Below are 18,687 nucleotides of genomic sequence, written 5' to 3'. Positions count from 1 at the left end.
TATGATAGAGCATAAGTAAAGCCCCAGCTCAACTTATCTTCAAAGTGTATTGTGGAAAATTATGTTTATATTATGTTTATGCACATACATAAAGTGATCTCTGACCTGAGGAACCATACGTGAGAAAAAGAGACAACTTAAGACTTGCTCTAAGGCTACAATAATAGTAGCAAATATTGGTTAGGCCATAGTATGGCTTTACTTACCACTATTCTAAGTGTTTTGCATGTATGAACACATTAAATTTTCATAGCAACTCTATGAAATAGGTTGTATTAGTATTTCTATTCCAGAAATGATAAGATAGACACAAAAAGGTTGAATAATTTACTAAGAAGTAGTGGTACCAGGACCAGAATTTAGTGAGGATAGCTCCAGAACCCATACTTTTAACTACCGTGTTCTACTGTCTTCCCACCACTCTACTCTGTTGCCTCTATAGCCAATCCCTCTGTTCAATAAGCCTTAATACCATGAAGGCTTATTTGTCAAATGCTTTATCTGCATCTATTGAAATGATTATATGGTTCTTACTCTATTATTAATGTGGTATAACACACTAACTTGCACATGATGAACCACACTTGTAACCAAGGAATAAATCCCACTTGACCATGAGGAATGATTTCTAAATATATTGTTGGATTTGGTTTGGTAGTATTTTACTGAGGAATTCTTTTTTTAAAAAGATTTTATCTATTTATTTTGACAGAGAGAGAGACATTGAGAGGGGGAACACAAGCAGGGGGAGTTGGAGTGGGAGAAGCAGGTTTCCCACTGAGCAGGGAGCCTATTGCTGGGCTCGATCCCAGGACTCTGAGATCATAACCTAAGCTGAAGGCAGACACTTAATGACTGAGCCATCAAGGCACCCCTTACTAAGGAATTCTGCATCCGTGTACATCAGGAGTATTGGCTTCTAGTTCTCTTTTTAAGTGGAGTCCTTATCTGGCTTTAGTAACAGGGTAATGCATTTGAAAAAGTACAACATCCATTCATGATAAAAACACTCAACAAAGTAAGTTAAGAGAAAACATCCCTCAACATCATAAAGACTATATGTGAAAAACACACAACTAATATTATCATCAGTGGGGAAAAGCTGACAACTTTTTCTCTACAGTAAGGAAGAAGACAAGGATGTCCACTCTCACCACTGTTATTTAACATAGTAACGGAAGGCCTAGCCACAGCAAACAATGAAAAGAATTGTACTCAAACTGGCAAGGAAGAAGTAAAACTTTCACTATTTGCAGATGATATGAAGTGTTATATAGAAAACCCGAAGATTCCACCAAAAAACTGCTAGGACTGATATATGAATTCAGTAAAGTTCCAGGATACAAAATCAACATAGAGAAACCTGTTGCATTTCTGTATAGCAATAATGAAGCAGCAGAAAGAGAAATTGAGAAAACAATTCTATTTACAACTGCAACCAAAATAAGAAGATAACTAGGAATAAACCTAACCAATGAGGTAAAAGAACTGTACTCTGGAAACTAGAAGACACTGATGAAAGAAATTTAAGAGGACAGAAAGAAATGGAAAGATATTCCACACTTATGGATTGGAAGAGCAAATATTATTAAAATGTCTATAGTATCCTAAACCATCTACACATTCAATGCAATCCCTACCAAAATACCACCAGCATTTTTAACAGAGCTAGAACAAACTATCCTAAAGTTTGTATGGAACCACAAAAGACCCTGAATAGCCTAAGGAACGTTGAAAAAGAAAACCAAAGCTGGTGGCATCACAATTCTGGACTTCAAGCTCTATTACAAAGCTATAGTCATCAAGAGAGTATGGTACTGGCACAAAAACAGATACATAGATCAATGGTAGAGAATAAAGAATCCAAAAATGGACCCTCAGCTCATGGTCAACAAAACAGGAAAGAATATCTAATGGAAAAAAGACTCTTCAACAAATGGTGTTGGGGAAACTGGACAGCCACATGCAGAAGAATGAAACTCGACCATTCTCTCACATCATACACAAAGATAAATTCGAAGTGGATGAAAGACCTCGATGTGAGACAGAAATCCATCAAGATCCTAGAGGAAAACACAGGCAGAAACCTCTTCCACTTTAGCCGCTGCAAATTCTTGCTAGACATGTCTCCAAAGGCAAGGGAAACAAAGGCGAAAATGAACTAATGGGACTTCATCGAGATAAAAACCTTTTGCATACCAAAGAAAACAGTTGACAAAACCAAAAGACAACCGACAGAATGGGAGAAGATACTTGCAAATGACATATCAGATAAAGGGCTCGAATTCAAAACATAAAGAACTTATACAGCTCAACACCCCAAAAACAAATGATCCAATTAAGAAATGGGCAGAAGTCATTCACAGACATTTTTCCAACGAAGACATCCAGATGGTCCAAAGACACATGAAAAAATGCTCATCATCACTTATCATCAGGGAAATGCAAATCAAAACTACAATGAAGTATCACCTCACATCTGCAGAATGGCTAAAACCAAAATCACAAGAAACAACAAGTGTTGGTGAGGGTATGGAGAAAGGGGAGCCCTCTCGCATTGTTGGTGAGAATGCAAACTGGTACAGTCAATATTATGGAAAATATTATGGGGATTCCTCAAAAAATTCCTCAAAATATTATGGGGATTCCTCAAAAAATACAGTAATTACACAACTGTGTTCTTACTTCAAAAATACAAAACAGTAGTTGAAAGGGATACAAGCACCCATATATTTATTGCAGCATTATTCAAAATAGGCAAAAGTAAAAGCAGCCCAAGTGTACCTAGATGGATGAAGAAGATGTGGTGAATATATACAATCAAATATTACTCAGCTCCAGAAAATTAAATCTTGAAATTTGTAACAAAACAGATGGAGGTAGAGAGTATAATGCTAAGTGAAGTAAGTTGGTCAGAGAAGGACAAATACCATATGATTTCATTTATATGGAATTTAAGAAACAAAACAAGAAAGAAACAAAACAAGCACAGAAAAAAAAAAGATGAAGAGAGACAAACCAAAAAACAGACTCTTGGGGCGCCTGAGTGGCTCAGTGGGTTAAGCCTCTGCCTTCAGCTCGGGTCATGATCTCGGGGTCCTGGGATCAAGCCCCACATCAGGCTCTCTGTTCAGTGTGGAACCTGCTTCCCTCCTCTCTCTGTCTCTGCCTCTCTGCCTACTTGTGATCTCTCACTCTCTGTCAGATAAGTGGATGAAATCTTTGAAAAAAAAAAAAAAACAGGAAAAAAAAAAAAAACCCAGACTCTTAACTGTAGAGAACAAACTAGTGGTTACCAAAGGGCAGTTAGTTTGGGGGATGGTGAAAGAGGTGATGGCAAATAATGGGTACACTTATGATGAGCACTGAGTAATGTATAGAATTGTGAATCACTATATTGTACACCTGAAATTAATATAATACTCTATGTTAAGTATACTTCATTAAGATAAACAAAAATGCATAATATAAACATTATGTAATTACTGAATTACAAGTTAATCTCATGAAGTGAGAATTAAAAGTGGCTATATAAATACTTATGGTTATGCCTGAAAAAAGAACATGAGACTATGTTTGTTAAGACTCATGCTTAGTTTACACATTTTTTAATGGAAAATTCCTCAGTCTCTTCACAGTAGTAGTATAAATTGCAGATTAAGACAGATAGGGGTGAAGAATGGAGAATAAGTAAATTTATTGCAACTGTGATGGTGAAGGACTTATCCTTTTAAATTTCCTTGTGGGACCCTTTTCCCACACCTTTAAGAAGGAATGAATTGCTCAGGAAAGCAAGGTACCTAGGACAACAGTGATGAAGCAGGAGCCTAGGGTCACTATGGCCAACAATATGGTTGCCTATGTCTTTCTCTATCATAAATACTGGTAACTTCCAAATTCCTATCCTATAGCAAAAGGGGTCACTGAAAATATGTTCTGCTTTATCTCTGGGTAAGCTCCGGGTATGCCTCCTGAAAAAATGTTAACCTAAACTTTCCACTCAGTTCAATATTTCTGGGAAAGTTGCTCAATTTATAGGCTTTTATGTAATTCACTTTTAGATAGAAAGAGGGATACAACTCTGACAAATACAATTTACAACATTATCTTACCTTTTTCTGCTGGGCTCAATACAGTCACTGTGAAAAGAAAAGAGAAAGGTCAAAATTAGTGATATTTAAAAACAATTTTTCTTTTCCTTTTTAAAGATATATTTATTTATTTGAGAGAGAGAGAGAGAGAGAGAATGGGAAAGGGCAGAGGGAAAGAGAGAGTCTTAAGCAGACTCCATGCTAAGCATGGAGCCTGATGCAGGGCTTGATCTCACAATCCTGAGATCATGACCTGAGCCAAAACCGAGTCAAATGCTTAACCACTGCACCACCCAGGTGCCCCCAAACATAATTTTTCTAGTCCATCTTTCCATAGAATCATTTTTGAGCTATGTATTCAGTGGAATAACAATTTAGGAAAACAAGCAGCCTGCTAAGATGAGGGAAGGCAAGCATGATTAAATTCCATCCTTTGCTATCTTTCTTCATCTTAAGTTTGAGCTAATTAAGAATTTGTACTCATTCAATAAATACAGATATAACCAGATTTTTAAAAATTCTACCTATTGGAAAATCTTGACCTATGTAAGAGCTTAAAAGCCAATCAATTAGGAGATGACCATTCATTTTCTCAAAGTAGTCACTGGAGAACATCTTTAAATACCAAGCTTCTCTTATATATTTAGAGTTAATTTAGTGTGGAGGTTGCATGCCATCTCTGAGGTCAAACTGCCTGGGTTAAAAACCCAGTTGCACTATTTTGTGACCTTAGGCAGGTTTCTTAACTTCCCTAATATTACCTACCTTACAAGGTTACTTGAGATTCAAATGAGTTAATGCGTGTAACTGTTGTTTAACATACTACCTAGTGCAAGGCAAGGATAAAATAAATATTAACACTTCTTATTATATTTGAACTGTGATTTTTGTAGAGTATCAGAACTGGAAGAAACTGGAAGCAGAAACTGGAAGCAACTACCTGGCTTATCTGTCTCATCTTTCAGCTCAGAAAAAAAGGGACTAGAGTTGAATCAAATAATTTGTCCAAGGTCACAGAGCAAATTAATGGTAGAGCTGGGACTAGATTCCAGCCCCCAAGGCTTTTTGAATGAACTGTATCTATACCTTCTCCAATCATTCTTCACTGCCTTATGTGATATATACATAATTTTTGCTCAAAATGTCATTTGAGCAAAGTGAGGCCTTTCTTTAGTCACCACCATCTGTGAGCATTTATACTAAGTGTTAAGGCAAAGTGAAACTATAAGGCATGGCTTTCAATCTTGAGAAATTATTCAGTTAAGATGGTTTTCAGGGGAGCTGGGGTGGATCACTTGGTTAAGCACCTGACTCTTGATTTTGGATCAGGTCATGATCTTAGCATCCTGGGATCCTGCCCTGAACTGAGCTCTGCACTGGGTGTAGAGCCTGCTTGGGATTCTCTCTCTCTCTCTTTCTCTCCCCCCCCCCCGCCACCACTTGCATGTGCACTCTCTTTAGAAGAGAAAAAAAAATTCTTTAAATTAAAAAAACAAATGGTTTTCATACACAAAGATAAATACTTATGGTCAGAAAAATGGGGGAAAAATCCAAACAGAGAGTGATAGGGGCTATTCTATTCTATTCTAGGGGCTATTTCCTCAAGTCATTCATCAGTTATACTTCCTCTTTCTCTTCATTTCCAGGTCTACTTTTGTTGAGTCTTAAAAATTTATCCTTTTAATAATCATTTGAATGAACTATTCTATTTGGGGATGAAAGACCTCAGTGTGAGACAGGAATCCATCAAAATCCTTGAGGAGAACACAGGCAAAAACCTCTTTAACTTCAGCTGCAACAACTTTTTCTTAGAAACCACCAAAGGCAAGAGAAGCAAAAACAAAAATGAACTCTTGGGATTTCATCAGGATCAAAAGCTTTTGCACAGCAAAGGAAACAGTCAACAAAACCAAAAGACAACTGACAGAATGGGAGAAGATATTTTCAAATGACATATCAGATAAAGGGCTAGTATCCAAAATCTATAAAGATCTTATCAAACTCAACATACAAGGAAAAAACAGTCCAATCAAGAAATGGGCAAAAGATATAAACAGACCTTTCTGCAAAGAAGACACCAAATGGCCAACAGACATGTGAAAAGGTGCTCAACATCATTCAGCATCAGGGAAAGGCAAATCAAAACCACAGTGAGATACCACCTCACACCACTCAGAATGGCTAAAATTAATAAGTCAGGAAATGACATGTGTTGGTGAGGATGCAGAGAAAGGGGAACCCTCCTACACTGTTGGTAGGAATGCAAGGTGGTGCAGCCACTCTGGAAAACAGTATGAACGTTCCTCCAAAAATTGAAAATAGAGCTACCCTACGACCCAGCAATTTTGCACTACTGGGTATTTACCCTAAAAATACAAATGTAGTAATCTGAAGGGGCACCTGCACACTAATGTTTATAGCAGCAATGTCTACAATAGCCACACTATGGAAAGAGCCTAGAGGTCCATCAGCACATGAATGGATAAAGATGTGGTATATATACACAATGGAATGTTATGCAGCCATCAAAAATTTGAAATCTTGCCATTTGCAATGTGGTTGGAACTACAGGCTATTATGCTAAGCAAAATAAGTCAATCAAAGAAAGACAATTATCATATGATCTCCCTGATATGTGGAATTTGAGAAACAAGACAGAGGATCATAGGGGAAGGGAGGGAAAAATGAAACAAGAAGAAACCAGAGAGGGAGACAAACCATAAGAAACTCTTAATCTTAGGAAACAAACCTAGGGTTGCTGGAGGGAAGGGGGGTGGGAGGAATGGAGTGGCTGGGTGATGGACATTAGAAAGGGTATGTGCTATGGTGAATGCTGTGAATTGTGTAAGACTGATGAATCCCAGACCTGTACCCCTGAAACAAATAATACATTATATGTTATTTTAAAAAAACTGTTCTTTTCTGTTAGTGCAAAAATATGACCAGGTAATGTACTCTTTTTTTATAATATACCTGCCTAGAGATGGATACTAACTTTTTTTCCCTTTCCAGTTTAAAAAAATCCTGGTTAAGAATGATTAAAAGAAGCATATGCTCTACTTTGACAATGCAAATAGAAATGGAAACAAGAAGCCTTTGTGGGTCAACCTAGGATGCATGATTTCGCACGTACATGTTGCATGATTGAATCAGCTGAACTAGGCTCTGAACTGGGTAAATAACATATCCTTAAAATGGAGTGGGGGAGAGCAGAGCTGCTTGCAGACCAATCTTAAAGAGTGGTTGACAAACTGCTATTTGGTATATCGCTTTCTATCTCTATGGCTGAACAATCACTGGTAAGCAAAAAGTGAAGGTCCTAACTACCATTTGCTTGACCACTTGCTATAGTACTTGTGGGTGAGGAAAGGCAATCATTCAGCACTTTGAAGATGTTGGAACGAGACAATGTGTATACAGAAAAATGAGTGGAAACCAGTGGAGTTTCCAGGTGGAGAGCAGCTATCTTTAAGTAATTTTATGTCTGTCATGGTGCAAGTGGGACTAGTTCATACAATCAAGAAAAAGTGGCCAGAAATAGAATCAATGGTTAAAAGCTACAGGTCAACACATTTTAGCTCAATATAAGAAAAAAAAAATCATGATTCTGATGATGATGATGATGACAGTGATGACTGACAATGAAGGATTGGCAGCATTGGAAAGGACTGTTTCCCATTACACACACTTCGAAATGTTGTAGAGGACATTTACACATTAGTTAGACAGTGGACTTGACTTTTAAAGTTCCTTATATTCCTGGAATCTGTAAGGATTCAATAAATCTAAGGGAAAAGATATTTTCTTGCAAAATTCCCTGTTGGAACTTACATACTTCTGAAGAAAAAAATAAGGGCCTTTATTATAAAACACTGGGCACTTATCTTGGAAGTTTTGCCTTTCCTCTAGTGATCTTTGTAATATTGCCTTTTTCACTATTAAAGGAAGAGATTAATAATATGTCAGTCATATTTAAAATGAAAATATTATTGCTTGTGATGTTTAATTTTATGTGTCAACTTGACTAGGCTAAGGGATGCCCAGATAGCTGATAAAACATTATTTCTGAGTGCGTCGGTGAAGGTATTTCTGGAATAGATTAGAATTTAAAGCAGCAGACGGTAAAGATTACCCTCACCAATTTGGCATGAGCATCATCCAATCCTTTGAGGACCTGAATAGAACAAAAATGCAGAAATAAGGCAAATTTGTTGTCTGAATGACCTCAAACCTCTATCTTCTTTTGTAATCAGACATTGGTATTCCTGGTTCTCAGGCCTTTGGACTTGGACTAAAACTTACACCATTGGTTCCCCTGGTTCTCAGGCCTTCAGCTTTGTACTGAAATTACACCACTAGCTTTCCCGGGCCTCCAGCTTTCAGAAGGTAGATCATGGAACTTAACCTTAGTAATCATATAAGCCTAAGCCCTTGTAATAAATCCCTTTCTATATCATTATACATATTTTACTGGTATTGTTTCTTTGAAGAACTCTAATAGAATGTTATAACATGGATGAAGCTCAAAAATATTATGTACAGTGAAGAAGCCAGATAAAGAAGACTGTATATATTGTATAATTCCATTTTTACAACTGCCTAGAAAAGGTAAGTTTTAATTAATTCATTTATTTATTTATTTATATTTTTTAATTTTTTTATAAAGATGGTAAGTTTTAGAAAGAGAAAGCAATGAAATCTTGCCATTTGTGACGATGTGGATGGAACTAGAGGGTATTATGCTTAGTGAAATAGGTCAATCAGAGAAAGACAACTATCATATGATCTCCCTGATATGAGGAAGTAGAGATGCAACATAGGGGGTTTTCGGGGGTAGGAAAAGAATAAATGAAACAAGATGGGATTGGGAGGGAGACAAACCATAAGACACTCTTAATCTCACAAGACAAACTGAGGGTGGCCGGGGGGAGGGGGGTCAGGCGAGGGGGGTGGGGTTATGGACATTGGGGAGGGTATGTACTATGGTGAGTGCTGTGAAGTGTGTAAACCTGGCAATTCACAGACCTGTACCCCTGGGGCTAATAGTACATTATATGTTTATAAAAAAATTTAAAAATTAAAAAAAAAAAAAAAGAGAAAGCAGATCAGTAGTTGCCTAGAGCTGAAAAAGTGAGGTACTGCAAATGGGCATGAAGAAAGTTTGGGGGGGTGATAGAAATGTTTTATAAATATACCAGCTGATGGTTGTACAACACTATACATTTATGAAAATCACTGAACTACATACCTGCAATGGGTGGGTTTTAAGGCATGTAATCTATACTTTAATAAAGCTGTTTAAAAATAATAAAATAAAAATGTTAAAACATCATTATAAAATTTTACAAAATTAATCTTTTATCATGAATCTCTTGGATAAGTGTACACTTAGTCATTCTATGGGTAAGTTGCTATGCATAACTGTAAAGTGATGTGGTGATATGTGTAATTATATACCTGCTTATTTCCTTCAAATTTTAGCTCACTACTGGGAAGTACTTGGAATTATCGTCAAATAAATTTTTGTACTGTTTCTCCTTTTTTCTTTCACCTAATTACTGTTTCTTTGCAACTAGGTATGGAGAAAAGATATGGAAATGTGGAGTACATGTAAGGACATTTCATCACAGATAATTAGTGTTAAAAAAAAAACAAAGCATACCTCATAACTTCCTTTCAGCAGATGCATATTGTAGGGTTCCCAAAATGTGAATGTTAGAGTAATCCTAATTTGAGGCTAGATGGAGATGGTCAGCAAACATAGCAGGAAGGACATGGAAGAAATTCCACAATGGTGTGGGCCAATAAAAATATAATACAAGCCATGTAGTTTATTGTTCTAACAAGAACATTTCAAACATTGAAAAAATACCAAGTGAAATTAACTTCAATATTTTATTTAGTCCAATATATCAAAAACATCATTTCAACATGTTATATACATAAAATTATTAACATTTTACATTCTTATTTTTGTATGAAGCTTTTGAAAGCTGCTGCATACATTATGCTTCAGCACATCTCAATTCAGAGGCCATTTTCAAGTGTTTAATAGCCACATGTGGCTAGTAGCTTCCAAAGTAGATAGTAAAGCTCAAAAGGACTTGTAAAAGAAAAGTGGGAAGGTTGAAAATTGAGTCTATTGAGATGAATGTTCACTCACAATATGAAATTCTCTTTTAATTAATGACTGGGAGGTGAGTTTATTGCAGTGAAGTATTAAATTTACTTTGGCATGTACTAATAATGTGACTCTGCCACTTACTTGTTCTGTGGCCCTAAACAAATTATTTAATCTCTCTGGGCCTCAGTTTCCTCACCTGTAAAATGAGGATAAAATTATATACATTATAAGGCTGTTATAGGAATTAAATGACAAAATATGTGTAAAGTACTTAGGTGTCTGGTATATAATAAGTACTTAATTATTGTCAGCTCTTTATTATTTTTCTGAGAAAGATAACCCTTTCAGTAAGGCTAGGTTTTAGAATAGTTCAGGATAAAAAAAAATGTCTTATTTAAAAATATTGTTTATTATAGCAATCCCAAAGTTTCATATTATGGTTTTAGAATAATGTATTCAATGTCAAAGTGAATATATTTGATACCTTCTTTTTCCATTTCATGTTTCTTAGACTGTAGACAGAGAAAAAAATTTAAAATGTAGAACCTAGATATATTTCTCATTGTGTTCTGCTTGTTGAGAGCAAACTAGTCACACCAGATTTCATTTACTCCTCTGTAAAAGTTACTCATACCAGCCATTCTTTTACTTGTTTAGGCAGCTATCTTCAAATATGGATAATTTCAATACCCACGTAGGGAACTAATAAAAATATAGATTATAGGGTCCTCTTCATATAACAAATCTCTGGGTGAAATTACAGGAGTTTGTACTTTAAATACTCAGTAGGTGATTCTGATTATCAGCTAGGTATAAGAACTATTGGAGTTATTTTTAGATGTTTGGTTTGTTATCTTAGTAGTCAGGTGTGATACATTTAACTGTTTTGCATGTGGGAGACTTACAAAAAACTATTTTAGATATGAGAATACCTTTATTGACATAGGCATTCACACAGGCTTACATGGGTAACTTTTACTTATTCAGAAACTTGGTTTCCAGGAAATATTCCTTCTGGGTTTTTTGCCTTATTTGCCTTATTTTTTCATTTCTTTTGAATCTTTTTGAAGGATTTCTAATTCTGAGAAGAATTATTTTCTGGATCTTTTTAGATCTCAAAATGGTCACTGTTGGTCACCAAAAATGGTAGAGTAGGGAATCCCAGGGTTTTGTCTTTCAACAAGAAGTTATAAATGAAGTGGCAAACACTGTTAGAATCAATTTTTACAGAATTCTTTAATTTAATAAAAAATGTACAACAATCAAGAGGGTACAGTTAGTAAAGAAAGGAGTTGTTGCTTTGGGGTAAGGGAATGCTGTGGCATTTTAAATTTTCTCTTACCATTCTCCACATCCAAGATCAGAAGGGGCTGTGGAGAACAGGCTGGTATGGTTTTACAAATGCCAGAAGTAGCGATACAGACCTTATTATCAAAGAATTATGGTTGTGAGTCTTACAGCTCCTTCAAAGGCCAAAACAAAGGCTTCCCTGTATATATAACTCAGAGTATTCCCAGGTCTGAGGCACCTTCTTGGGTGGCCTTTGTTGAAAGCATTTATAGGCACAAGTATTCAATGCAGCAGCCTGGGGCAAAAGACAACACTTGAGACAGGCAATTAACAGAATAAAAAAGCGTGGGAATGAAGAGATCAACAAAACAGGTAGGAGAATAAGTATTTAAAAGCTACACTGTGTACCATAAAATTAAGAAGGGTACACACATGCAGGGTGGAATGCATGCTCAGAAAAGTCCAGAGAAGACCTTAAGCTTCCACTTCTAACTGGCCTTCAGGCATTTAAAAAGTAGGGAAAGACTAAAGTAGAGTTGTAAACTGGATGGAAGGAGTAGAAAGAGTAAAGGACTGCACCAACACAGAGCTAATCTGCAAAGGCTGGGAAAGTATACTTTTCTTCTTTTCTATTTCTGACTCCAGACACTCATGAAGCCTTTATCAACTAACTTACGACAAGGTTAAGAAACAAAGACTTTAGAGACCACATATAACAAAGAATACATTCCTTAATCTAGAAAAATCACTAAAGAAGCAAACAAAACCAACTTACAACAGGTAGCAAAAACAAACCATAAAGAGGTAGAGAATCTAATTTCTAGAGTTCTACTTTATAATATTCTAAATGTATGTTTTTCAACAACAAAAAATTACTGGGCAGGGGGGCCTGGGTGGCTCAGTCATTAAATGTCTGCCTTTGGCTCAGGTCATGATCCTAGGGTCCTGGGATTGAGCCCTTCTTGGGCTCCCTGCTTGGCAGGAAGCCTGCTTCTCCTTCTCCCACTCCCCTGCTTCTGTTCCTTCTCTTGCTGTGTCTCTCACTGTCAAATAAATAAATAAAATCTTTTAAAAAAGTACAGGGCATACAAAGAAACAAAACAGTATAGCTTATTAATGGGAAAAAATTAATAGAAACTGTCCAGGAAGCCCAGTCAATAACTTATTAGACAAAGACTTTAAATGCACTGTCTTAAAGATGCTCAAAGGGCTAAAAGAAACTGTGTATTACAACTGTCCCTCAGAATAATGTATGGCTTAAAATATAACCTATGAGAAATTATACTAGTTACCAAGATGCTTAGGTATAGCCTTAAGAAAAACATGCACTGGCAACAGGCCTCTGTGGGAGAGAACAATATGCATCCTTGAAGTCAACCAGCTGGGGATACCCGGCTTGCTCAGGCTGGAATGCTGCCTGCTTCATTTTACCATTATCTCCCCTTGCCCTGAGAGCATCAGCAGTTAGTCAGACAATCCTTTAGTTTGGGCTTGTCCACTATAGGTCATGTACTATGTGACAGGCATATTTTGCCTTTCTTCTAATGTATCTACAAGACTCATGGTCAATGTGTAATTTACTATGGCTTCTTTGTTGGTTGTTACTTACTTTCTAATAAATATGAGACTGAGGAGTTGTTCGGGGTGACAGTCTTTTCTACTGTCACTCCCTGTTCCCATTCTCTTGCAGCTGACTTGTTTGTACCTCATTCTTCTCCCATGTGCTGTCAGGAGGTGGCAACATATAAAAAATTAAAACGATCAGAAGAATGAAAATAGGATATATAAATGAGGAGATTAAAAAACAGAGAAAGGAACGGAATAGATAATCTAGAGATGAAAAGGAAAATCATGAAATAAAAAAATTGACTAGAGGAATCCAACAGCACATCTGAGCAGGCAAAAGAAGGAATTGGTGAATATGAAGACAGGTTGACTTAAATTATCCAGTCTGAAGAGCAAATTGAGAAAGTGACAGAAAAATGAACAAAGCCCATTAGACTTGTAGTGCACTAACAAATATAATATCACATGCACAATGGGAGTTCAGAAAGAGAGCAGAAAAAGGAAGAACAAAGAATTTTTGAAGAAATGATGACTGAAAACTCCACAAATTTGTTAAAAGACATGAATCTAAACATCCAGGAAGCTCAATAAACTACACATAGCATAAACTAAAGGATATCCACAATAAGACACATTATAATCAAACTGACAAATCAAAGACAAATGAAACATCTTAAAAGGAGGAAAAAAATGGGGGTGCCTGGGTGGCTCAGTGGGTTAAAGACTCTGCCTTCGTCTCAGGTCATGGTCTCAGGGTCCTGGGATTGAGCCCCACATCGGGCTCTCTGGTCAGGAGGAAGCCTGCTTCCCCCTCTCTCTCTGCCTGCCTCTCTGCCTCACAACAACAGAGTTGTGACCTCTCTGTCAAATAAATAAAATCTTTAAAATCAAGAAAAAATAAGCAACTCCACATGTAAGAATAAGATTAACATCTGATTTCTCCTTAGAAACAATGGAGGCCAGAAGGGAGTGAGATGCCATCTTTAAAGTATTGAAAGAGGGGGAAGAGTCAAGATGGTGGAGAAGTAGCAGGCTGAGACTACATCAGGTAGCAGGAGATCAACTAGATAGCTTATCAAACCATTGCGAACACCTACAAATACAATAGGAGCTCAAAGAGAAGAAGAGCAGCAACTCTAGAAACAGAAAATCTACCACTTTGTGAAAGGTAGGACTGGCAGAGAAGTGAATCCAATGTGACAGGAAGATAGACCACAGTGGGAGGGGCCAGCTCCTGGTAAGCAGCAGAACAACACAGCACAGAATCAGGACTTTTAAAAGTATGCTCCACTGAGGGATATCGCTCCAGAGGCTAAACTGGGGTGAAGCCCACGCGGGATCAGCATGGCCCCAGGTCCCGCGGAGTCACAGAAGGATCGGGTGTGTCTGAGTGTCCCAGAGCTTGCAGGTATTAGAGCGGGGAAGCCAGCTACAGAAACAGAGCCAAGGAGTGAGTTCTCAACTCAGGGTTACCTTGAACCGTAATCTGTGGCACAGGCCACTGCTTTTTGAGTGGGGTCCCCACAAGATCTGGGGAGACACTCCCTGGAAGAGCTCAGGGATCTGTGGGGTTTGGAGACTCCAGCGGGAGCTGTATGCCAGAGACAGAGACGCTTGGTAACAGGCTAGGTGAGCTGGGAGTGTGGTCAGAGGCAGTGAGACAGGAGTGATTGAGCATTTTTCCCCAAGTGCAGCCAGAGGCCAGAGAGATGGGAGTGATTGAGCGCTTTTCTCTGAAGGTGCATTGAGTAGTGGGGCCCTGAGCTCTCAGCTCCTTGGGGCCGCAGATTGGGAGGCCGCCATATTCATTTCTGTCCTCTGGAACTCTACGGAAAGCATTCAGGGAACAAAAGCTCCCGAAAGCGAACCCGAGTGGATTACATAGCCTGGCCCCTGGTAGGGGCGGTGTAATTCCACTTCGGACAAAGACACTTGAGAGTCAAAACAACAAGCCCTTCCCCAAAACGATCAACAAGAAATCCAGCAAAGACCAAGCTGACTTACCAAGGAGAACAGCGGAATTCCAGAGGAGGAGAAAGCAAAGCATGGAATTCATGGCTTTCTCCCCATGATTCTTTAGTCTTGCAGTAAATTTTCTTCAGTCTTGCAATAAAATTTTTTTAATTTTATTACTTTTCTAATGCTAATTTTTTTAACGTTTACCCTTTCCTCCTTTAATGCTTTTTAACTAGTTTATCTTAACAATACCTTTCATTAAAAAATCTTTTTTGAAACTTAATTCTTATATTTTATCGTTCATTGTATCTAACTTTATATTTTGCAAACCCATAGGGTTTTTACTTCTAAAAAATTTGGGATACAACTTCTTCTAATATATCAAAATATACCCTAAATCTAGCTCTGGGCTTGTTCTAGTCTCCAGCCGGAGCAAATTCTCTCCACTTCCTTTTCTTTATTCTCCCAACAAACTTAATTTATAAACTCATTTTTAAAAATTAAAAAAAAATTTTCATCTTTATAGGCATATTTCACCCCTTCATTGTGTTTAACCTTATATATGTTTTCCATTCTTTAAAATTTTGGGAGGTAGTTTCTTCTAAGAGACCAAAATACACCCAAAATTAAGTGGGTGACCCTTTTCTAGTTACCAGTCTAATACATACATACACACACACACACACACACACACACACACATATATATATATATAATATATATATAATATTTTTTATATTTTTTCCTTACTTGTTTTTTTTAGTTGATTTTTTTCCTGAACTTCTTATTATCCCCTTTCTCCCCCCGCCACCATGATTTGGGGTCTCTCCTGATTTGGTTAAAGCACATTTTCCTTGGGTCCTTGCCACCCTTTTAGTATTTTCTTTTAGTATTTTATTTGCTCCTTCATATATTCTTATCAGGACAAAATGACAAGGCAGGAAAACTTACCTCAAAAAAAAAAAAAAAAAAAAGAGGCAGTACCAAAGGCTACATACCTAATCAATATTGACATTGGTAAAATGTCAGATCTAGAGTTCAGAATGACAATTCTCAAGGTTCTAGCTGGGCTCAAAAAGGGTATGGAAGATATGAGAGAAACCCTCTCCAAAGAGCTAAAAGCCTTTTCTGGAGAAATAAAAGAACTAAAATCTAACCAAGTTGAAATTAAAAAAGCTATTAACACAGTGCAATAAAAAATGAAGGCTCTTACTGCTAGGATAAATGAGGCAGAAAAAAGAATAAGTGATATAGAAGACCAAAGGCTGGAGAATAAAGAAGCTGAGCAAAAGAGAGACAAACAACTACTGGACCACAAGGGGAGAATTCAAGAAATAAGTGACACCAAAAGAAAAAAACAATATTACAATAATTGTGATTCCTGAAGAAGACAGAGGGGAGCAGAAGGCATATTGGAGAAAATTATTGTAGAGAATTTCCCTAATATGACAAAGGGAACAAGCAACAAAATTCAGGAGATGCTAAGAACGCCTCTCAAAATCAATAAAAATAGGTCCACACCTCATCACGTAATAGTGAAATTTACAAGTCTTAGTGAAAAAGAGAAAATCCTAAAAGAAGCCCGGGAAAAGAAGTCTGTAACATAGAAGGGTAAAAACATTAGATTGGCAGCGGACTTATACAGAGACTTGGCAGGCCAGAAAGAGCTGGCATGATATATTCAGAGCACTAAATGAGAAAAACATGCAGCCGAGAATACTATATCCAGCTAGGCTATCAATGAAAATAAAAGGAGAGATAAAAAGCTTCCAGGACAAACAAAAACTGAAAGAATTTGCAAACACCAAGCCAGCGCTACAGGAAATATTGAAAGGGGTCCTCTAAAGCAAAGAGAGACGCCTACAAGTAGTAGATCATAAAGGAACATAGACAATATACAGTAACAGTCACCTTACAGGCAATACAGTGGTACTAAATTCTATCTTTCAATAGTTACCCTGAGTGTTAATGGGCTAAATGCCCCAATCAAAAGACATAGGGTATCAGAATGAATAAAAAAATAAAACCTTCAATATGCTGCCTGCAAGAAACTCAGTTTAGACTCGAAGACACCTCCAAATTTAAAGTGAGGGGGTGGAAAACAATATACCATGCTAATGGACATCAGAAGAAAGCAGGAGTGGCAATCCTTATATCAGATCACTTAGATTTTATGCCAAAGACTATAATAGGAGATGAGGAAGGACACTGTTCCATACTCAAAGGGTCTGTCCAACAAGAACATCCAACAATTTTTAATATCTATGCCCCAAACATGGGAGCAGCCAATTATATATACCAATTAATAACATAACAAAGAAACACATCAACAATAATACAATAGTAGTAAAGGACTTTAACAATCCCCTCACTGAAACGGACAGATCATCCAAGAAAAAGATCAACAAGGAAATAAAGGCCTTAAATGACACACTGGACCAGATGGACATCACAGATATATTTAGAACATTTCATCCTAAAGCAACAGAATACACATTCTTCTCTAGCATACCTGGAACATTCTCCAGAAAAGATAACATCCTAGGTCATAAATCAGGTCTCAACCAGTATGGAAAGATTGGGATCATTCTCTGCCTATTTTCAGACCACAATGCTCTGAAGCTAGAACTCAATCACAAGAGGAAATTTGGAAAGAACCCAAATACATGGAGACTAAACAGCATCCTTCTAAAGAATGAATGGGTCAACCAGAAATTTAAAGAAGAATTGAAATAATTCATGAAAACAAATGATAATGAAAATAAAATGGTTCAAAATCAGTGGGACACAGCAAAGGCAGTCCTGAGAGGAAAATATATAGTGGTACAAGCCTTTATCAAAAAACAAGAGAGGTCTCAAATACACAACCTAACCCTACACCTAAAGGAACTGGAGAAAGAACAAGAAAGAAACCCTAAGCCCAGCAGGAGAAGAGAAATCATCAAGATCAGAGCAGAAATCAATGAAAGAGAAACCAATAAAAACAAGAGAACCAATCAACGAAACTAGGAGCTGGTTCTTTGAAAGAATTAATAAGATTGATAAACCCCTGGCAAGACTTATCAAAAAGAAAATAGAAAGGACCCAAATAAATAAAATCATGAATGAAAGAGGAGAGATCACAACCAACACCAAAGAATACAAACAATTATAAGAACATACTATGAGCAACTCTATGCAAACAAATTCGACAATCTGGAAGAAATTAATGCATTCCTAGAGACATATAAACTACCACAACTGAACCAGGAAGAAATAGAAAACCTGAACAGATCCATAACCAGTAAGGAGATCGAAACAGTCATCAAAAATCTCCAAGCAAACAAAAGCCCAGGGGCAGACAGCATCGCAGGGGAATTCTACCAAACATTTAAAGAATTAATTCCTATTTTCCTGAAACTGTTCCAAAAAACAGAAATGGAAGGAAAACTTCCAAACTCATTTTATGAGGCCAGCATCACCCTGATCCCAAAATGAGAAAAGGATCCTATCAAAAAAGAGAATTACAGACCAATATCCTTGATGAACACAGATGCGAAAATTCTCACCAAAATACTAGCCAATAGGATTCAACCGTACATTAAAAGGATTATTCACCACTACCAAGTGGGATTGATTCCAGGGCTGCAAGGTTGGTTCAACATCTGCCAATCAATCAAT

General features: G+C 37.1%; 1 protein-coding gene across 7 annotated transcripts in view; it reads right to left on the bottom strand.

Moving 5' to 3' along the window:
* Nucleotides 1-18,687, bottom strand: part of ZDHHC15 (zDHHC palmitoyltransferase 15) — a 1,212,570-nt gene that overhangs the window by 1,154,301 nt on the left and 39,582 nt on the right. For all 7 annotated transcript variants that reach the window (XM_082716043.1, XM_082716044.1, XM_082716046.1 and 4 more), the window contains exon 2: nt 4,113-4,139. In XM_082716043.1, coding sequence (XP_082572169.1) covers nt 4,113-4,139 — 27 coding nt within the window. The remainder of the gene's footprint in view (nt 1-4,112; nt 4,140-18,687) is intronic.

Source organism: Mustela nivalis, assembly GCF_964662115.1.
Source record: "Mustela nivalis genome assembly, chromosome: X".
Lineage (NCBI taxonomy): Eukaryota > Metazoa > Chordata > Mammalia > Carnivora > Mustelidae > Mustela > Mustela nivalis.
Note: the sequence above shows the minus strand (reverse complement) of the source record. Positions and strands in the feature narration are given on the sequence as shown.